This window comes from Diabrotica virgifera, chromosome 4 (assembly GCF_917563875.1).
Source record: "Diabrotica virgifera virgifera chromosome 4, PGI_DIABVI_V3a".
Classification (NCBI taxonomy): domain Eukaryota; kingdom Metazoa; phylum Arthropoda; class Insecta; order Coleoptera; family Chrysomelidae; genus Diabrotica; species Diabrotica virgifera.
This window is the reverse complement of record NC_065446.1, coordinates 238,293,917-238,318,027: the sequence shown is the minus strand read 5'-3', so window position 1 is coordinate 238,318,027 and position 24,111 is coordinate 238,293,917. Positions and strand designations below refer to the sequence as shown.

The following is a 24,111-nucleotide window of genomic DNA, read 5'->3' as shown; positions in this document are numbered from 1 at the left end:
AACATCGGATCAAAAAACTGAAAAATACGTGTTCAATCATTTTCAAAAATATATCTAATTACACCAAACATCAATCCCCACTACACCCCCTGGAGGTGGGGTGGGGGGTAACTTTAAAATCTCAAAGGGAGACCCCCAGTTTTTCTTGTAAATTTGGATTCTTTACGTAAAAGTAGGCAACTTTTATTCAAGACATTTTTTCGAACTGTTGATAGATGGCGCTATAATTGGGAAAAACGATTTATCCTGATACCATAGGTAAATTATAGAAACGGTCTAATATCTCACTTCCAAATGAGAAACCAAAAACAGATTTTTAATATTTTTCGAAAACCTATCGAATAACATCAAACATGACCCTTCAACCCACCAAACTTTAAAACTTAAATAACTTTAAAAACTTAAATAGCAACCCCCACTTTTTATTGTAGATTCGGATTTGCCATAAAAAATTAAGCAACATTTATTCGAAACATTTTTTAAAATTTCTGATAGATGGCGCTAATAAATCGTATTTTTCCAATTAAAGCGCCATCTATTAACAATTCTAAAAATGTTTCGAATAAATGTTGCTTAATTTTTTGTGACGGATCCGAATCTGTAATAAAAAGTGGGGGCTGCTATTTAAGATTTTAAAGTTACCCCCACCGTTGACGTTTTATTTATTCGAAAGGTTTTCGAAAAAGATTAAAAATCTGTTTTCTAGTTTCTCATTTGGAAGTGTATTTCGTGAGATATTAGACCGTTTCTATAATTTACCTATGGTATCAGGATAAATCGTTTTTCCCAATTATAGCGCCATCTATCTACAGTTCGAAAAAATGTCTTGAATAAAAGTTGCTTACTTTTACGTAACGAATTAAAATCTGCAAGAAAAACTCTGGGTTTCCATTTAAGATTTTAAAATTACCCCCCACCCCACCTCCAGGGGGTGTAGTGGGGGTTGGTGTTTGGTGCCATTGGATAGATTTTTGAAAATGATTGAAAACATATTTTTCAGTTTTTCGATCCGATGTTTAGTTCGCGATATATTCGACCGTTCCACTACTTTTGGGACACCTTGTATATTTGTTGTTGTTGTATAAGTTGTTGGCCTCTTTGAAAGAATAGATTGTTGTTAATTATGAGTTTTAGTTATATGTAGGTAGGTAAGTATATTCTACGTAAAAATATTTCGAATTCGAATGCGAGTATATAAGTTTTAGGAGGATCTTTTATTCTAAAAATATTATCAATAGTTTAACAAAACGGAAAAAGTAAATTAAACGAAAAATAAAGTGAAACCTTCCAAGAAAAAGTCCATTAAAAACCGTGCCAAAATTATGCGAAAATCGAAATAATTTGTTTCGCTTCACAACAAAAAATGATTATTTATTATTGTTTTATTATTAGATATTTCATGCAAATACCTTTCTAAATACCTATCTTAACATAAAATTTTCACCCATTTTGGTTTATTTTTATAAATATCTATTTATTAATAATAAAATCGTTTTCTGTTACTTCCATTTAGCGAGACTATGATATTGTCAAAATATTAATCTTAGATAATGTCAAAGATTACCACTGTTGCCAAAGTTTATGATACTATCTCCCGAAATTAAGTATATTTTGTTGCTACCTGTTGATCGCTACTTTTTACTCTTAATAAACAAATTTTACACACTATCAATTTTTTTGAGAACATACACCTGTTTGCGGTTTGACCTACATAGAAGTGTGTACAAGTCATACAGTATTTTTCAATTTTTCAATTTAAAATGAAAGACATTATTTGTGGAGAGATGAGAAGTCCCAGATGTAAAAAATAAATCTGAAAATTCCACACCTGTAATTTTGAACCAATCAAAATACGTTATTTTGACAGATCACCATGGCAACGGAGGTATTTTATCGGAAATTTTTTGCTCGTGGGGTACCCAACAGCGAATTATAGTGGAAATTTTTTGACGTTTACAATAACAGAACATTTTTGACAGACTGGTTTTTGTTTGTTTACATAATTTAGTTTTGATTCATTTTCTATCACTTGTAGTTACTCAAAACTTTTGTAAAATTGAAGAATATACTATTTTCTATCTTGAAATGGTATTCCCATGCAACTACAATGAGTAGAAATTACGAATTTGAAAGCCTAAATAATTGCTGACAAAGCTATGGCGCGCTATTAATCTGTTCATGCAGCTTTGGATTTTCAAATGCAAATTTGGTGTGGAATTTTCTTATCGAATACCACGCGAAGTCAAATTAATATCCGGAATTTTTTTTTTTGATCATGAATATTTTTAGAAAATTTTTAGATCATGAAAATTTCAAAATATTCATGATCTCAAAAAAATTTCCGGAAATAATTTGACCTCTAGTGGTATTACTAGTGAAAATTTTTGGTAAACAATAAATCTGAAAATCTGGTTACATCCTTAATCTCTGCCTTTTACAATTTATAAGGCAAGAAGACGACGAATAAGGGAGACGAAAGGGACTCTACAAAATGTAGTCACATTCCGTCTATTTGCCGAGGAAAAATTCCAACGAAAGTTAATTCCGTGTACTCAAAATGTGAATAAAATGAAAAATTAAAGACAGATTATATTTCATTTAGGTTTTGAGATGATCCACCATCCCCATACGTCCATATCGGTCTCTCCAGACCTCTTCAGTGGGGATACATGATCAACTCGGAATCGAATCGAAACCAAGCTGTCTATTTCAGCAGAATTATAAAAATAATTCACGCATCGGACACTCTGGTGACATCAATTAAAGAAATGAGAAGTCCCAGATGTAAACAATAAATCTAAAAATTCTCGTGGAACCACTTTAATACAGGTGGAACACTGGTAATATCCTTAATCTCTGCCTTTTACAATTTATAAGGCAAGGGGACGACAAATAAAGGAGACGAAATGGACTCTACCATATGCAGTCACATTCCGTCTATTCGTCTAGGAAAAATTTCAACGAAAGTTGATTTTGTGTACTCAAAACATGAGTATAAAATGAAAACTTAAAGACAGCTTATGATTTATTTACACTCAACGAAAAAGGTACGTAATATCAATAAAAATGTTAATTCAGACAACAAACGCAATACTTAAAATTTGTCCAATTCTTGGTTTTATTGGAACAACAAAGCGATGTTCATCAGTTCATTATTTTCGTTAGTTGAGCCAATGAATTATATTTATTGAATGGATGAACATTCATTATGTATACCATAATATCACTTTATTGATATTATGAACTCTGTTCATTGAGTCAACGAATACTATTCATTGAAACAACAACGTCGTTAATTGACCGACGAAGACTATTCGTTGTGTCAATAACAGTGTTATTTCTCCTAACGTATTTCGCTTATTTCTATAATTATTTCCGTTTATTCTTACAATTAATTCCGTTCATTCCCACAATAAATACGGTTATTCTTACAAGCAATTATATTCATGCTTACAATCAGTTTCCTTCATTCCTACTATGAACGTATTTTATATTAATAATTATTGAATGCATTAGCCTAATGTATGATATTGATTAATAATAATTTTTTAAATCCCCCTTTTTTGTCCTAAACCTAATGGATTTTACACTGAGCCATATCATGAGTGAGCTGGAATAAGTGTTACACTCCCCCCTCCCATTATTAACTTATTTATTTTTAGCACATAAGCAAAACTCTCTCACAGGTCGATTTTTAAAGTAATCAAGGAATATTATAACATCAATGTTTCGAACTTTACACGATCCCTCTTCAGGTGACAGGCATAACTTTGATTTTTTTAAATGGGAAAGTACATCATGTGACAGCTTATTTAAAAGCGTTTGAAATAGTGATTCCAAAAATGTATAACACTTTAATCCTTTTTGAGAGCGCAGGTGCAAAATTTCGATTGAATTTTTTTTAAACGCATTAATTTTTTATTGGAATCCTGAGAAAACTACTAAGTATTTTTGAAAAATTTAAACGCAGAATAAAAGATTACATTATTACCGAGGGCTGAAAGTCCCTTAGAATAAACAAAAAGTTTCTTTTGAATAGTATATTTGAAATTAAAAATCATACTAAATTTTCTCTTTTTCGCCCCTGTGACTTATTAAAATAATCATTATAGAAGTTCTCAGGGACTTCAGACCCTCGATAATACTGTAATATTTTATTCTGCGTTTAAATTTTCAAAAATACTAATTAGTTTTCTCAGGATTCGAAAAAAATTTAAAAAATTCGACCGAAATTTCACGATAATAGACACCCGAAAACTTCCTTCTACTACGGACTACACTTGGAAACGAAAAGAAATTATTATTCGGCACTTCGGCAGAGGTAACAGAATTGTTTAAAAAAGAATTCTTTTTTAAACTTTTTTAAATAAATCAAAACAAAACAAAATCCCTAATGTTCAAGAAAAAAACCCAGTTAATATGATAAGCTTAAATATTGGTGAATATAAATTAGAAAAGATAGAACATTTTAAATATCTTGGAGTCTCAGTTAATGGAACTAATGATACAAGTATCGAAATTAATGAAAGAATCCAGGCAGGAAACAGAACCTACTGGAAATACAGTAACTTCCTCAAAGATAAGAAGCTTACTCAGAATACAAAACTGAAAATTTACAAAGCAGCAATTAGACCAGTAATCGCATATGGTGCTGAAGTAATGTGTCTGACACAGAAAGAGGAAGAAAGATTGAGGATCCTAGAAAGGAAAATAATTTGTAGGATAGCAGGACCACTAAACTTAGGTAATAATGAATTTAGAAAACTCATGAACCACGAAGTAAGAGAACTTCTGAAAGGAGAAGACATCCTCAGATTTATCAAGGCGCAGAGACTCAGATGGATGGGACATATAGAAAGGAGGAATACAGAAGCCGTTATCAAGAAAATTTCCAAATGGAGACCTGTATCAGGCAGACCAGGGGGAAGACCCAAAAACTAGATGGGAGAACCAGATAGTGGAGGACCTTAAGAAGATGGGAGTCAGAGAATGGGTAACCAGAAGCAAAAACAGGAACGAATGGAGGAAAATTGCAGAAGATGCCAAGTCACACAACCAATTGTAAAACCAAAATGTTAATACGGATTGATTCACCGCGACAAACGAATCGGAAGAGCCCAAAGAGGGAGGCAATCACTCCGCTAGGAGTGTAAATGCCATGATGATGATGATGATGATGTTTTACCGCTTTTCTTCCGGATCTTGTGTTTCTGATTCTTCGTTTAGTCTGCTGGCTATTCATTATTATTCCTTGTTCTGTGTAGTATGTATTATTATCTATTAATATTCCTATATTGATGTGGTATTTGATTGTCTTAGGGCCGGTTGTTCGAACGCTAATCAACAATGATCATTATTAAATATTTAATTACTGTCACCAAAACTGTCAATGTCAACTTTGTTTGGGTCGCTGAAAACATAATTAATTACAATTATGAGATTTATTATTAATTATGTTAATAATTATTGTTATATTAATTGATTATAGTCTCAGAATTGTAATTAATTATGTTTTAACAATTGACATTGTCAGTAATTAATTATTTGATAATGATCATTGTTGATTAGCGTTCGAACAACCGGCCCTTAATTATTTATATTAGCAGTCATTTTTACCCTCTCTTCCGCCCCTCTCTAATGCCTTTTATAGGTACCTTTATAGGTGTGTTCTTCTCTATTAATATGTGGTCTATTTCATTTGTTGTTTTTTTTATCAGGCGAAATCTAGTTGTTCATATAATTTATCTTTAGCTTCTTCTATTGGTGCATGAATATTTATTATGCTTATGTTTTATTTATTATGTAATGTTAAAGTCCATTTTGTAATATTATATTATTTCTTCGTTTATTATTTTAAACTTTTCTACTACATCTACTTTCTTTTCCAATTCTTTCACTTTTATTTGTTTTCTTGTTTCAGTTTTTATTTTCTTGTCTGAGTTCCTTCATTTAAGCTCTATACTCTCTTTGCGCTTCTCGTAGGTCTATTTGTTTTACTTCTGCTACATTTTCTGTCCTTCAAATCACTTCCTCTTTTCTTTGTCTTCTCTTTCGTGCTATAATCGTCACTTTCAATTTTGTCACGTACCGTTAAATATGTATATACTGTTGGCAGGAGTGTGAAACGAATGGAGTATTAGCCTAATAAAATAGAAAAAAGTCAAAATGTAAATTCGTACAGGTTAAAACAAATTTTATATCAAAGTTTAGGTGGGTACAAAAGATATTTTCAAGAAAGTATCCAAATCATACAAGGGGATCATTGTTTAAATAATTAAAAAGGGGTCATTTTTGCAAAAAAATACTTTTTTAACTGCTGAGGTAATTCACTTATCAATGAAGGTTTATGGGATTTTTTCTACAAAGCTGAAGGGTAAATCTTTCACATAAGACTTACTAAAATAAATTTGACCCCCTATTTATTTAAATAAATGTATATAAAACTTAAAAAACAAATTCGCAAATAATTATTTTTAGCGTTTTAAATAAGCACTATAAAATATCTTATTTTACAGACTGAGTTGCACTATGTTACCAGTATTAAGCAAAAAAAAATTGGTCAAAAAATATTTAATATTTTTTGAGATATTGAAGTTGTTTATTAAATGTTACTATATTTTCAATTGCAAAAACGCGGTTGTTGCCAAAGAAATATTCACCTGTTTAAGATCTCATTATTTTTATTTTTATGTATATTGTCGATAATTATATGGATACATTCAAATTTCAATTAAACTCCCCCCTAAAATGGCATTTGAAAATCATACAAATTTGTTTATAATTTGTTTTTTAAATAACGTCGCGGGGATTAAGTATTTTAAAATGCCGTTTCGATAATTGGGTTCCTGGGAATTTTTTACTAATTAACACAATTTTTTTGTCGTTTTTTCTTCTTCTTTTTTTTCTTGGAGTTATATTACTACGGGCCCTTTTAGGGTTAAATTTTATTAAGAATGTCGAGTCTATGAGATCTAGATTGTAGACCTAAAAATATTAAGATTTAACTAAAATCTCTTAAATAAAATGTGGCTACTTACTGAGTTACGGGGTGTTTTATTTAAAAATTTAAAAATTATTGTTACCAAGTACTTTAAAACTATTTAACGTATCCTTCTCATACTTGGCAGAAAGTGTGGCTATTATACACCCTACTAAATTGTGATTAATAAACGTTTCTAGCTAGTGCCAGAGGCGTACGACAGGGGATAGTGAATGATTGACCCTTCCCAAATTCTACGCCACTGAGTGAGTTACTATTTTAACGAAATTTTTCGATTCTCCAATACTTTGTATGTAAATAACTTTATTGGTATCGATAAAGTCATCAGTTTGAGAGATATTGGAAGTTTAAAATGAATGAATGAATGAATCAAAATAACTATGCCGTTTCATTTTTAACGTCCAATATCTCGAAAACTAATGACTTAATCGTTACCAGTAAAGAGTATATTATTTACATATAAAGTATTGGAGAATCGAAAAATTTTGCTAAAATAGTAATTCCCTCAGTGGCGTAGAATTTGGAAAGGGTCAACCATTAACTATCCCCTGTCGTACGCCTCTGGTAGTAGCTAGAAACTTTTATTTGTCACAATTTAGTAGACTGTATAGTACCCACACTTTCTGACAAGTATGATAAGGATGCGTCAAATAGTTTGAAAGTACTTGGTAAAAATAATTTTTAAATTAAACACCCTGTAACTCAGTAACCAGCCACATTTTATTTAAAAGATTTTAGACCAATCTTAATATTTTTAGGTCTAGAATCTATAACTTAGAGATTCGACATTCTTAATGAAACTTAACCCTAAAAGGGCCCGTAGTAATATAATTCCAAGAAAAAAAAAGAAGAGGAAAAAAAGACAAAAAATTTGTTAATTAGTAAAAAATTCCCAGAAATCCAATTATCGAAACGGCATTTCAAAATATTTAATCCCCGCGACGTTATTAAAAAAACAAATTATAAACAAATTTGAATAATTTTCAAATGTCATTTTAGGGGGAAGTTTAATTGAAATTTGAATTTATCAATACATTTATCGAAAATATATATAAAAATAAAACTAATAAGATTTAATACAGGTAAATATTTCTTTGGCAACAACCGCGTTTTTGCAATTTAAAATAGAGTAATATTTAATAAACAAATTCAATATCTCAAAAAATATTAAATATTTTTGGACTAATTTTTTTTTGATTAATACTGATAACATAATGCAACTTCTCCTGTAAAATAAGATATTTTATAGTGCTTATTTAAAACGCTAAAAATAATTCTTTGCAAATTTGTTTTTAAAGTTTCATGTATAATTATTTAAATAAATAGGGGGTCAAATTTAATTTAGTAAGTTATATGTGAAAGAGTAACCCTTCAACTTTGCAGAAAATAATCCTATAGACCTTCATTAGTAATTGAATGACCTCAGCAGTTAAAAAAGTAATTTTTTTGCAAAAATGACCCCTTTTTAATTATTTAAAGAATGATCCCCTTGTGTGATTTGGATACTTTCTTGAAAATATCTTTTGTACCCACCTAAACTTTGATATAAAATTTGTTTCAACCTGTACGAATTTACATTTTGTTTTACATGTAGTGAAATTTTATTTTACTAGACTATATCAACGTATGATATTTTTACAAGCATTTTATATTCAAATCGCTATAAATTCTAAAACTGAACTGAAAAAATAGCAGATATTTCTGTCTCCCACTTGGCCCATACTATCAACTCAACACACTCAATAAGCACGCTCGCACGTGCTACCACGTGACCCGATGCACATAGAGACACGTGTTACTTACCGCAATACACAATTACACCATAACGACGATATTTCTTGCATATAAATCGTTTGTGCATCGGTATGTTGTGTTGTGATAACAAAGACACATTGGAACAGATAAATAGTACTTCGTTAAAGCAGCACACAACTTGTTGATTAAATTTTATAGGTAGGCGATGGTTCATGATAATGGAGATATATTTCTTTGATTAATTGAGCTATAAATTAAAAGGAATGTTTCGCTGACTGGATCTATATATTATTTAAAACAGGAGGAAGAAAGTTGCCGTTCTCTTAATGGAAATACAGCTACACAACTTTACAAATTTAATAAAAACCTTGCAACGACATCAACATACTCCTACAGCTTGATCCTCCTTGATACTCCTAATTGAGTATAACATTTTGAGAAATTGTTTATAGAGTAGACCAGCGGTTCTCAACCTTTTTTACTCAGCGACGCACTAACGTACTCCTTACAGATTCGCGACACCCTTATATGTACAAATTTTTGCTAGTGGTAGGTATAAGTACAGATGAATAAATTAAGAGCAAACAGTAGCGATCAATAGGTAGCAACAAACGCGTTCCAAGATTGCGGCTCTAATTTTTAATATTTTGTCGATATATTTGACACACATATTCCTAATATAATAAAGAATGGCGGTACAGAGCCCAATTTCAGAAATATGTGGAAATTACTCTATAACTAAATAAAATATTGAAAAAAGGAGCCTGTATCGCTATTAAGAAAGACAAAAAAATACACTTTCTTCAAATAAACTTTTTTATCCCGTGCCTAGATTTTGTGTCACATTGGAACTACTAAAAATCGATTTTTTTTGTAACAAGAAATCGAACGTCACTGACTTGGCAACATTTTGCGCCTATGTGTATAAAAATTATTGTTTTTGATAGTATAAACGTCACTGTCAGTGTTGAATTACCGACGCACTGTTGCCTCACTTTTGAAAGTTCGCAGAACTTTCGCAATCTTGGACCGCGTTTGTTGCTACCTGTTGATCGCTACTGTGTGCTCTTAAGCATATTATTTTTTATTTCGTAAGAACATAACAAGCAAAAAACAAAACAGAAAGAATACATAAAATTAGTGTGAAATTTAACCCTGATGACTTTGGTAAAGTATATCTATCCGAGGACGAATTGTAGACAGACACACTCTCAGCTCGCTGTCCACATCAAGTAGTCGAGACCGGTAGCTAGATTTTTATATTTTTCATCGCAGAAAATGCAGATTCACATAAGTACGAGGCCGAAAACGGCAGTAAAGGGATACTGCTTTCTTTGCTAATTCTGGGTATTCATTCTTAACTGAAATCCAAAAAAAATCCGGAGCTACTTCTCTAAATTAAAAAAAAAATGGTTGAATGCATGATTGGTATATTATAACAAGTAAAAAAATATAAATAAAAATATCGTATTCGTAAATCTCGCGACACACCTGATAGGTTCTTCCAGCACACCAGTGTGTCGCGACACGGTGGTTGAGAACCGCTGGAGTAGACAATAAAATTAGTAGCAGTGGCGTTACAAAACATCGTTAAGCCGGATTTATGTTCGGACGGGGCGTGTAGGACACAGGCAGTAGAGCAATAGACGGCGCACGCTCCCGTTGTCGCTCCGCCCCGTTGTACTATAAACTAACCAATGTCTTTCATATCACACGATTATTCAACGTGCCCCGCAAGACAGCCGTGCCGTCCACGTCCCATTCTAAGATAAATCAGCCTTTAGGTTTTAAATAATTGATGGATTCGACCGTTACTTCATGGAAATTCATTGTATCTAACAATAGAACACTGAATACATTTTTTTCAATACTTCCACAAAACATATTACAATTTATTGTCACTACAGCTGTTTCAGCAGAAGCCTTTCTCAAGTATTGTATTTTACTATGCGTCTGCACTTAAAGTTTCTAACTGTATAGGTTGAGGAGTTGGGAGCTGTTGATTTCAAGTTGGTCATTCAGAATTATATTTGTATTTTTTAATTTATTGATTTCCCTAGATTCTAATAAAGATAGCTTAAAGCCTTTATTTTGAATATGAAGAATTTGAAACTGTTCATTCAAATAATGATTATGATCTAGAACAGGGGTGAGCAAACTTTTTTTAGTAAGGGCCACAAAATGTTTTTGGACTATTACCGAGGGCCGCAATATTTGTTATACCTAAACATGTTTTCGAATTTTTAACTTTTTACTAATTTTGGGGGAGGGGGTTAAAATCATCATTTCAAGCATTTTTTTTTTAATTCTGTTTGAAACTATGGAATTATCTTATAGAACTTGATAGAATTATTTTATTTTTAAATTAATTAAACATATGCAGTACAATTCAAAGGGCATTCAAAAAAAATTTTAAGAACAAATATTGCAAAATAAGCCAATGTTGGCAAATTTTTACCGACACGAAAAATATTATACGTTAAAATAAAATAAATTATTTTTGTCGGACAAAAAAGGGCGCGATCGTAAAGTCCGATACCCACAAGATGTCACTCTAGCGCGGTAGTTTTGTTATTACAAAACTCTTAATTTTCAAGTGAAAGTACTTATATTTAATTAATAAAGATTTTCGATCTCTCGTCCGACAAATTTACAGCCTTGTTTCGTTAGTCCGACAACGTAAATCTGTTAGCGACGCGGGACGCGGAAACGCGTCCAACCTGCACTCTGAGATTTTTCAGAACGTGGTAGACTCGCTCAAACGAAACGGTTAAGACCATTTTTAAGACTTTTCTAATCATCTTCCAAAAATGACGATGTACTGTGGACTATTCATAAATTTTAAACTTATTTTCTGCTACATTATTTAATGCTTTTAATGAGGGTAATAATACTAATAATTGGACTAATTCTTTCTTTTTTATATGATCAATGGATAGTTTGGGTTTCATTACAAAAGTTTTATTTTGCGCTGAAAACTTATAAATTAAGCGGACCAGGCAACACTCCTTATGGAAAAGTGGTCCCGGTCAAATTTGATGAAAGGTTGGTCAATAGTACTTCTTGATGTGTAGATTAAAAAAGTCCATGGCACCTGGGTCTGAATAATTACTATTCTCGAGTTACAGCCTTCTGAAGTTATTGGATTCGAGTGCTCGGTTTACGTTAATTGCACTAATTTACGGTCAAGTTAACGAAAATATTTATTATTAGAACAAGAGAAACTCATGTTCTTCATACATACTTGTGTGTTGTATATGAATTCGTGGTCAAAAATAGTTGGATCGTATTTTAGTCTTCAGAAAACCTCTTCAGAAGTCTCAGAAAACTAAAGAAGTGCGGTATAAAAGGCGCTGCTAGATCGATATAAGCATTATCATGTTTTCATACCAGCAAAACTACAGTTCCGCCTTATCTTTAGAAAATTACTGAACAGTGGCGGATCTAGAGGGGACGGGGGTAATTCCACTCGTAACATGTTCCAGAATAATTAAAGAAAAAAATTGTTGAAACATAAAAAAATACATTAGGTGACATGAAACTTGTGCCGCATATCAGATATAAGACAGGTAGAGAGCATGGACTTGATTTCAATACAAAAAAAAAAATGTAAATGGTAGTTTGTGAATGCTAAATATTAATTACAATTGTCTATGGAAAAATCGGGTTTAAATCATTTTCGACTATTCGTATGTTAACATTTTGCTGATTTCGGTTAGATGCATCATACGTCGTGTTAATTAACGACCTATCAGGATACTTAACATTGGGTTGATGTCTTGTAAAGCCTAAAAACCATAACACACTGGTGATGTGAGCACAAGTACCAACAGTTCTCGCACCAGATTGACAGGTACAGTAGTACCCGTTAATCGGTTCTTCTACAGGCTCATCTTCATCATTATCTTCATCAACCGTATAGGAAATGAATACTTGGTGTTTTGTAGCTTGCCGAAACCTAGAAAATATTCGAACTCTTATGAATCCCGGTTCATCAATATTCTCATAAATTTGAAACTCTTCGTCATTTTCTCTTGTATGTAAGATGGTGCCAGTTTAATTTGATATATCCCAATCGTAAAGTCTTTTAGGTAGTCTAAGTCGAAAATAGGAAAGTTAGCAAAATCATGATTATGAAGTCTTCTCCATTGACGATTTGTTCTATATGATTATACCTAAGTATGAATATTATAGTTGTTATAAAAATAACCCTACAAAATTATTCTCCACATTATTTTGTATTAAAAAGCTCATCATCATTGGCTGTAGAACCCCTGGTGGACCTCGGTCTGTTCGAGAATCAGCTTCCATTCCATTCTATCCTCCGCCTTGGTTTTCCAATTTCGTACTCTTAACACCCGTAACTCACCTTCTCTGATCCTTAAATCGTACTCTGGGCCATGGGCGCCCATACCCATGGGCAGGGGGCCGTGACCCCCCTGGCTTTTCGGGTGCTTTGAATTATATATGGTTATTCAAAGTATACAAAATATAATGTGCAACATCTTCACGTTTGCAACCCCCCTAAAATTTTTTATATGGGCGCCCGTGCTCTGAGCTTACGTCTTTTCGTCACACTATCCGCTCTTTGGTTATAAATGTGTTTTGATGGCTCCATCTCGTTCATTTTCGTTAAATAAAGTTATTTCATTAATTCTGGAACATGTTACCGGTGGAATTACCCCTATCCCCCCTAGATCCGCTCCTGTTCAGTAGTTTTCTAAAGATAAAGCCGAACTGCAGTTTTGCTGGTATTGCATAACTGAGAAGCATTCATGAAAACATGATAATGCTTATATCGATCTAGCAGCACATTTTATACTGCACTTCTTTAGTTTTCTGAAGACTTTTCGGGGGTTTTCTGGAGACTAAAATACGATCCAAGTATTTTTGACCACAAATTCATATACAACACGCAAGTATGTATGAAGAACATGAGTTTCTCTTCTTCTAATAATAAATATTTTCGTTCACTTGACCGTAAATTAGTGCACTTAACGTAAACCGAGCACCCGAATCCAATAACTTCAGAAGGCTGTAACTCGAGAATAGTAGTTATTCAGACCCAGATGCCATGGACTTTTTTAATCTACACATCAAGAAGTATCATTGACCAAACTTTTATCAAATTTGGTAGCAAATTTGGTCCTTTGTAGCAGTGTTTAATTTCTAAAAATACAGTTATTTCCTCCCCTAATTCACAGCATCTTTTAATAACCTTTTCTAAACTTAACCATCGAATATGATTGTCGATTGTGGTATATGACATCAGCATGTTCTGTTTCTAATTCTTCCAAAAATGCTTTGAATGCACGATACCTTAATTAATCATATTGAACACATAAAATTAACAATTTTAGTTATAATTGAAATGACGTTGTCTACTTACAAAACATTTTTGCACAATACCTGCTGATGGATTATGCAGTGAAGAATAATAAATCATGTTCTGGAAACTGTTGAACGTAATCTATAAGTTTTCTCAACCATTTGCTCATCTTAAATTTGGTGCTCCGTCAGTTACTAGGTGGTTACGGGTTAATTTAAAATTTTCCACACAGTTCCTGACTACTTAGTACTTAGTACTTAATATCCTTTCCATTTTTTGAAATTTCATGTATTTCATTGAGGGAGACGATAAATCTCTGTGCCAAAAATCCAAATAATTGCCCGCGTTATGTTGAAAATTTGCGGAAAAATCACCCGCAGCGAAAGTGTTAATTACTTAGTAGCTTCATTATCTATCTATAAATATTACCAATAAATAAAAAAAATCTGTAAATCAAAATAATTCATTTTTTTCCGCGGGCCGCAAAAAAATGTCTAAAGGGCCGCATGCGGCCTGCTGGCCGCACTTTGCCCACCACTGATCTAGAAGATGAAGTGCGTATGTAGAATCTAGTTTTCTATTATTGAAAGCCCTTTTGTGTTCTGCTATACGTTTGTCAAAGTTTCTGCCAGACTGACCGATGTAAGTTTTTAGACAGTCACCGCATGTCAGTTTATATACACCACTCTGTAATTGCTTTTTCTTTTGGCTCTTATTTTTCTTAATGTATTTACCTAAGTTGTTGTTTGCTCTGAAAGCTGGTGAAAGTACATGCAAGATATCAACAAAAGGAGCCGACCACATAAAAAATAAAGGACTAACACTAGCTTTCAGAACAAGGAACTTAGGCAAATGCATTAAAAGAATAATAAGAGTTTCACTGTCATATATGTATGTATTTTTGTATCTTGTATCGATGTACCGGGTGTCCCAATAAGAATGGCTCTCGGCCATATCTCAGGAAGCGTTTATAGTAAAGCTTTGAGAAAAAAATATTTATGACAAAAGTTGCCTCGGGAAAAGCCTGGAAATTATTTTTATAAATGTAGGTCCACCGCTAGAGGGCGTAATTGAATTTCAAAAATTAAAAAATCAAAATTTTACAAAATTTACCTAATAAATAGACATTGGAAATCCAATCATCGTATTCTTCATAAAATTATGCGCATATTTGATTTCACAAGTTTAAGTCTACCTTTGCAAATAAGAGGTGGGGGTGAGTGGGAAACTTCTTATGAAAAAATGGCTGTAAGTCTGGTTCTTCTAAATCGAATTTTGCATACTTGGTCTTGTTGAAAACCGCTTTTTTCGTCAATGTAAGAGTCTTATTTTCGAAATAGCCTAATAAGTAATATGCCAGCTAGTGGGTGTTATTTAATTATTTTCGGAAATCTAGTTTTCTTTGAAGAATATTAAATACAAGTATGCATTTTTAATCCTATATTACCAAATTAGACCAAATTGGCAACATAATACCGAAAACTGCATTTCGATAGTAGTCGATACCTTTTTTCTATCTCGATATATCTTAAGAAACGTGTAAATTTTAAACAATTGTTAATGTCACCAGTAAACGAAGTTAAGGAAAAGTAATGTGCTATGGAAAAAACAAAGAAACATTTTCCAGATGTAACATAATTAATTAAAACAACAATAAGACAAACAACACTATAAAATATAACAAAGAAATAAAAGCAACTACTTACTTAGTGACGACCTAAATGTTCAAATTGTTGCCCATCATTGTCGATGCAAGCATTTACTCTTTCAAGAGTGGATTGAACAGCAGTCTCAATTTCTGCTTTCGCAATGCTTTGAATGGCGTTTCGTATTCTCTAGATTAAATATCATGTTTTCTCGAATAGTGGGCCTAGCGGCAAAAACAAGGTCTTTAATCCGTCCCCACAAATAAAATCTGTTGATATTCAATCTACTCTTGAAACAGTAAATGCTTGCATCCAAAATGATGGGCAACAATTTGAACATTTAGGTAGTCACTAAGACTAAGTAAGTAGTTGTTTTGTTTCTTGTTATATTTTATAGTGTTGTTTATCTTATTGTTGTTTTAATTAATTATACATGTTTACATCTGGAAAATGTTTATTTGTTTTTTCCATAGCACACTAATTTTCCTTAACCTCGTTTACCGGTGACAGTAACAGTTATGTTAAATATTTACACATTTCTTAAGATATCTCGAGATAGAAGAAAGGTATCGAAATGCGGTTTTCGGTATTATGTTGCTAATTTGGTCTAATTTTGTAATACAGGATTAAAATGCATACTTGTTTTTAAAAATTTCCAAAGAAAACTAGATTTCTGAAACTAATTAAATAACGCCTCCTAGCTTGCATATTACTTATTAGGCTATTTCGAAAATAAGACACTTACATTGACGAAAAAGAGCTGTTTTCAACAAGACCAAGTATGCAAAATTCGATTTAGCGGAACCGGACTTACAGCCATTTTTTCATAAGAAGGTTCTCACTCACCCCTAGCTCTTATTTGCACAGGTAGACTTTAACTTGTAAATCAAATATGCGCAGAATTTTATGAATACGATGATTGGATTTTCAGTTCCCTTTCATTGGGTAAATTTTCTAAAAGTTAGATTTTTTAATTTTTGATATTCAATTACGCCCTCTAGCGGTGGACCTACAATTATGAAAATAATTTCCAGGCTTTTCCCGAGGCAACTTTGGTTATAAATATTTTTTTTCTCAAAGCTGTACTATAAACGGTTCCTGAGATATGGCCGAGAGCCATTCTTATTGGGACACCCGGTACATATGTCAGTTCTATATATAACTTTTTTAAATAGTTATGCTGGTAATGAGTTTTTGATAATTTTGTGGAATAGACAAGCAGAATATAGAAATTTTCTCTTTTCCATGCTCAACCCTTTTACATGTTTTAATTTGTGAGAAATAGGCAGGTGTCTTCTTACACCACAGATCAGACGAAGACACGACTTTTGAACCACCTGAATTCTTCTCCTGTCATCTGAGCTAATACAAGACCTATGGTGCTAAAATTCTTACATTAACAACCTCATCTGCTAAGAAATGCTCAACGTAAGATGGAAAGGTCGATGATTGGTGTGTCATTGCGGGACCATATAACAAACGAAGGCCTACGATTGAGAACAGCAGCGGGATTACGAACACTCGATGCGAGATCGCAAAACGAACCGTAGGCAAACTCGATGCGAATACGCATCGAAACCAAAAAGTGATTACGAACTGGGTTCGAGTAGACCAGGGGTGGCCAAACCACGGCACGCGTGCCACGGTGTGGCACGGCGGTGTCTTAGAAGTGGCACGCGAGGACTTTTTAGAAAAATAAAAAAAAATAAAAAAAAATTAACTTAGTAACAAATTAAAAATTCGTCTTTTATTCTACGCCACTTTTTTGTTGTACGCCACTGCCTCGCGCTAGACACGTTCACGTTATTCTCTACTCAGTTGATTCTCAACTTTTGTGCGAGACGCTTCAAGTCTGTTTGCCTTGTGAGATAGTGTTTTTACAGTTTATTTTCTTTTAAAACAATTGTTTTCGAAATGACCACGAGTAAGCCATCTACTTCAAAACGTAAATATGAGGACGATATCGCGATTCGTCAATTTAAAACTGAGTGGGAAGAACAATTCTTATTTACTCATCACAACACTTCCAAGCCTTGCTGTTTTGATATGTGGAATTTGTATGGCAGTGCCACATATCAAACAACACTGCCACAAAGTGGAGTGGTCGAAATTGGAGTCGGTTTGTACAGATGGAGCGCCTTCCATGGTTGGTCGAATCAAAGGATTTGCAACGCTACTTGAAAACTTTTTAGGAAGAAATGTTTTCAAATTCCATTGTATAATCCACCAAGAAGCGTTATGTGCCAAGGACCTCGATCTATCCTCGGTGATTGAGCCTGTATCGCGGTGTATCAATAAAATACATGCTCGAGCTAGTAATCGACGAGTCGACGACGATTCCGAGAACTCTTTCAGGAAGAAACGGAGGAGGCAGGTGAATTACTCATTTATTGAGTGTTCGATGGTGGTCCAAAAGGAATGCACTGGCAAGATTTTGGAATTTGAAAGAGTGTGTTTTGCAATTTTTGGAGGAGAATGAGGAATTGCCAAATGAGTGCTCTCTGTTGAAAAATGAAGACTGGCTATGGGATTTGCTTTCCTTGCGGACATAATGGGACATTTGAACATATTAAATTTAAGATTACAAGGAAAAGATTGTATTTTTCCAACCTTAGTTAGCCACGTAAGCTCGTTCAAAAACAAAATATCACTTTTTTATTCAGATTTTAATGAAAAAAAAAAACTCACTTATTTTAAATTCTTGAAGGAATTAGCCATCAAATTAAATAATGTTTCAAATTACGATAAGTTTAAAAATTTAATGTCAAGTCTTCAAAGCTCATTTATTACGAGATTTTAGGATTTCCAGGAGGAAAATAAAAATATTCAAATTTTCGCAAATCCTCTTTCCATTTCACTTAAAGACGTTGAAAATTATCCGCCGGAATTCCAAATGGAAATAATAGATTTGCAAAGTAATATTTTGTTGAAAAATAAACATAACGAGCTTGTTTCAAGTACAAGTAATTCAAATTATATTGAATTTTGGAAATACGTTTCCACAGCTGATTTTCCATATCTTCACAATTTTGCTTTGCGGTATTGTTGTCGTTTTGGTTCGACGTATGTTTGTGAAGAAATTTTTTCAATTATGAATGTTATTAAATCACAATATCGTTCAAAATTAACCAATAATCATTTGAAAAATCTAATTTTATTAGCTGTAACAAAAATTGACCCCAACATTCAAGATTTAATTAAGAAAATTCAGATTCACAAGCCACATTAACCACATCAACCATAAACATGTACTGTACTACTAGTAATAAATTAATAAACAATCTCGAGTAGTTGATAATTATATTTTTTTACTATTTAAAATAAAAAAAGTCGTAGAAAAAGTATAGTATTCTACTCGCATGTAATGGCTATTACTCAATCATCGTGAGTAATAGCCATCATTACATGCTCGTGGAATAATATACTATTGTAGCTACATATATTTTTTGTTATTTCATACAAATTCCACCTTATACCTATTGAATTTTTTGTTAGAAAATTTTTGGTGGCACGACTAACTTTTCATAAACAGATAGTGGCACACTGTTAAGAAAGTTTGGCCACTCCTGGAGTAGACTGTCAGAAAATAATCGGCAATTATCGTATTTTTGAACCTGCGGGATAATATTTCGAACAAATGGAATGATGTGCACGTTATATGCCAAGCAATTTCTCTCATTAACCTCAATAATTATTACAATAGAATATAAAATAAAGTTTTTATTACATATTTAATTGTTATAAACGATTATTTTATATTCTAAGGATGATACAGTGATAACGTGTACCTAGATATATAAATATATAATTTTCGAACTTGAGTAGAATTTGAGATTAATTATGATTTTTCACTGTTATTAAAGATTAAATAGCCATTGAAAGATGGGAGACGTTATATAAAAATATTACTAAAGGTCGTAATGGTCACTGCTAACTACATATTCCCTTCATTGAATTTTGTCTCAGAGCATTCCTTATCTTACCTTTTCGCCATTAAATCTTACTCTGCAAATATTACAAGGATAAAAATTAACCATGGACGTTTCCTTCATATATTTTTAAAATAGGAATAAGTATTAGAGAACTTCTGTCCGTGTAATGAGTGTAATAACACCTCACTGGGAGATTTAAACAATATATTTTTTTAATGTTCAAAACATGAGAATTATTATCAAAATCGTATAATCTAAATATCGTTTGATTAACGATATACATTATTTTTAAATTGAAGAAATCAAAGTATGAAGTAAGTAGGTTATGTCGTTATTTATTCACTTTTCTTAATTTTTATACTTGGATCGGCAAGAGAGAAAGCGTTATAGGAGATCAGCGATCTATCAGAGAGAGATAGATAGTTCGAGTTGGCAACTCGACAGGGTCGTTGGTATCGAGCAGTGCCTTCGAGTTGACTCGCATCGACAACGTAGGGAAAGAGGTTTCGTAATCACTCCCTACGGTAAAACATGGCGGATACGATGCGTATCGAGTGTACGTAATCCGGGCCCAGGAGTCACAGACGTTGTATGTCGGGTGGCTAAACTTAAATGCAACTGGGCTGGTCATGTGGCCCGTCTGACAGATGGGAGATGGACAAAGACGTTGCTTGAATGGAGACCAAGATCCGATAAAAAAAGTAGAGGAAGACAACCCACGCCATTTACAGACGATATAAAAAGAATGACCACAAATTAGATTCAAAGCGCCCAGGACAGAAGCCAGTGGGCGGGAATAGAGGAGGACTATATCCAGCAGTCGATGCAAAGGGCTGATTGATGATGACGATCTAAATTTATGCCTAGATTTTTTGCACTAGCTACAGGTTTAATCATTTCATTATCAACAACTATTTCAATCTAACAATAAAACACTGAATACGGTTGTTTTTTATACTTCCACAAAATCTATTACAACTATGTGACTACAGCTGTTTCGGCAGAGTGCCTTTCTTAAGTGATTTAGATTACTATGGGTTTGCCTTTTTAAAATATTTAACTGAAGTGGTTGAGGAGTGGGGAACTGTTTGTTTCGAGTTGGTCATTCAGAATTATATCTGTATTTTTCAATTTATTAATTTCCATAGATTCTAATAAAGATAGCTTAAGGCCTTTATTTTGAATATGCAGAATTTGAAACTGTTCATTAAAAGAATGATTATGATCTAGCAGGTGAAGTGCGTATGTAGAAGTGTCTGTTTTTCTATTGTTGAAAGCATTTTGTGTTCTGCTATCCGTTTGTCAAAGGTTCTGCCAGTTTGACCCATGTAAGTTTTCGGACAGTCACCACAAGTTAGTTTGTAAACATCACTCTGTAGCTGTTTTCTCTTTCGGCTCTTATTGTTCTTAATATATTTGCTTAAGTTGTTGTTAGTTTTGAAAGCTGGTGTTATTCCTTTCTTTCAGAACTAACAACAACTTAAGCAAATATATTAAGAACAATAAGAGCCGAAAGAGAAAACAACTACAGAGTGGTGTTTACAAACTAACTTGTGGTGACTGTCCGAAAACTTACATCGGTCAAACTGGCAGAACCTTTGACAAACGGATATCAGAACACAAAAGGGCTTTCAACAATAGAAAAACAGACACTTCTACATACGCACTTCACCTTCTAGTTCATAATCATACTTTTAATGAACAGTTTCAAATTCTGCATATTCAAAATAAAGGCCTTAAGCTATCTTTATTAGAATCTATGGAAATTAATAAATTGAAAAATACAGATATAATTCTGAATGACCAAGTCGAAACAAACAGCTCCCACTCCTCAACCTCTTCAGTTAAAGACTTTAAAAAGGCAAACCCATAGTAATCTAAATCACTTGAGAAAGGCACTGTACCGAAACATAGTTGTAATAAATTTTGTTGAATTATAGAAAACAAACGTTTTCAGTGTTTTATTGTTAGATAAAATGAAATCCATCAACTATTTCAATGGTATTACTCATCTCCAAATAATCCTGTTTGGATCAAAAACCAAAATATTCTTTTTTTTAGTTTATTTTAATGCATGATATCTTGTCCAATCAACCAATGATTTCATATCTTGATTAACAGTCTCAACAGCACTTGCTCTGTCAACCGGGTAAAATGAGTTATAGCTTTGTAAATTGTCTGAATAGAGATGGAATTTACAGGTATTCAAGGAAGTGCTAATATTGGTGGAGTATAAAGTAAATAAAATTTTACATAAGATTGAGCCCTGAGGCACCCCTGACGTAATGTTAGAAAATCAGAGCTCCTTTCTCTGTTTCCTGTGGTGCAACTAAGACTCAACCATATTCAATGCATCCATGGAAAAGCCGATTGACTTCAAAATTGCGCAGAGTAGTGAATTATTGAGTGTCAAACGCGTTAGAGAAATCGATCAAAACTAAAATGGTTACCTTACCCACATCTCTTTTTCTCAAAATGTCATCAGTTATTGACTGATTAGTGCTGTTTCACAGTTATGAAAGAGCCTAAACCCGGACTGAAAATCAAGTAATATATTATTGTTATATAGAAATATAATCACGAAGCTGCATTTCCATAATGCGTTCTAACAGTTTTGATAGAGTTGGCAGAATAATAATAGGTCTTAGATACTTATATTCGGTTGGTTCGTTACATTTAGGTATGGGTCTAATTAATAAAATAGTTACTAGGGAGGCAACAGTTAATTATATATGTTATATAAGGAATGATTAATGGGCAACATTGAAGCAACATTTTTAAGTTTAAACCATCTGAACGTAGAGCATTAAATTTAGTATATAACAACTTTTGCACCAGGTCACAAGTTACTCTGATCCGTTAGAATACTTTTAATGTTGTAATATTTTTTCAGGTCGAAGTTACTAGGCTTCCAGGTCGTCTAGACCAATCTCCAGGAGCCCCTCCTCCAATTCGCATAACAGTAGCCTCCTTGGACGAATACAACGCTCTGCTCCAGCAAGGCCTAGACTTCTACGGGGCCACGTACTTCCCTACAGAGCCGCTGAAAAAGGACCAATTGAATCAACTTAGAGGCAGCAAGGAGAAACTTCTGCCAGTGTTCGACTCCGCCGGATTCTCCAGGATCCCCCCACCACCGACGAGAACTCTGAAGCCGATACGGTCATGAAAATTACAGAAATCCTGGCTGGTTGAACTCGTATATACCGCTTTTTACTTAAAATAAAGAAAATTAGCGAAACGTGGCAACGCGGTAATGTCTCATTTACTTTTTGTACTTCTAGGAACGGTTTATTCATTAAAAGTTTGTATGTAATGTAACCCTGTAAAGTTAGTTTAAATTAAATTCGGAAAAGATCCATTAAAGTCAGCGTGGTTTACTTGTACGAATATTATGTTAAGACGTTGCCATTGTTTGCAATTTTCTTCGTTTTATGGAAATTATAATTTTCTGCATATTAAATGAAGTTTTGGCAGTAGTTTAGGCTTATACGAGTTATTTCATAGTGTCTGAAGTTTATGGTTGAATAAATTTTAGATATCGACCGTTTTGGAATTTGGAAACGACAAGATTGTATTCGAAGAATAATTTAATTATATCGTTAATTTTAGTGATTGATTGGCTGATTGATTATGTACAAAAAACATGCGACTTATAATAATTTTTCTTTATTTATATTTATCCGTGTTATTGCACTTTTGTTAACTTTTTGCAATAAAACTTTCAACTATTTGGACTATTTTTGTTATTTACCTTTAACTTTATTCATCTTTAACTCCATCTTTAAAAGTATAGTGCTCTATGGAGCGACGCCTACTTGCATTAGAAATGATCTGCAAAAGATTACATAGAAAAAAAAGGATACAAAGTGACCAAATCAAATATACAGGATGTTAGTAAATAAGTATGAAAAACTTTAGGGGTTATTCTACATGAAAAAATAATGACAGTTTGTTCTATAAACATATGTCCGCAAATGCTTCGTTTCCGAGATACGGGGTGTTGAAATTTTTATTTCAAACTGCGAATTTGTTTATTGCTCTAAGACCGTTTGAATTATGGAAATTAAATTTGGTCGGTTCTAAGTGGTAGTTATTGTAAATTTTTTGACATACAAATAACAATTTTATATTCATCATTGGCTCGCCTACGGGTAGTGGTCTGAAATTTTTAAAGAAAAAAATAGTACACCACTGAAGTATTTCAAATTAAAAATTATTTTTGTATTCCACGTATAATTTTGATAAAGAACCTTTCTCGTCTTTGTTTCATATGGTGCACCGTTTTTATGCAAAAAAATAAAACATCTTCGCGCGTATTTTTCATTTCTTAATACATTATCAAGAACTCTCCAATATAATAATACCAAAGTAGAACAATAACAGAAAATATTACAAAAAAGATTTTAACTAGGTACAAAGCTACAACAAATGTTCAAAATTACCTCC

At 32.8% G+C, this 24,111-nt stretch overlaps 1 protein-coding gene across 1 annotated transcript in view; it reads left to right on the top strand.

Moving 5' to 3' along the window:
* LOC126883356 (uncharacterized) overlaps positions 1-23,395 on the top strand; it is a 54,373-nt gene extending 30,978 nt beyond the window's left edge. The window contains exon 4 of the mRNA XM_050648815.1: positions 22,556-23,395. Within this exon, the coding sequence (XP_050504772.1) occupies positions 22,556-22,831 (276 nt within the window). The 3' untranslated portion in view covers positions 22,832-23,395. The remainder of the gene's footprint in view (positions 1-22,555) is intronic.
* The last annotated feature ends 716 nt before the right edge of the window (positions 23,396-24,111 follow it).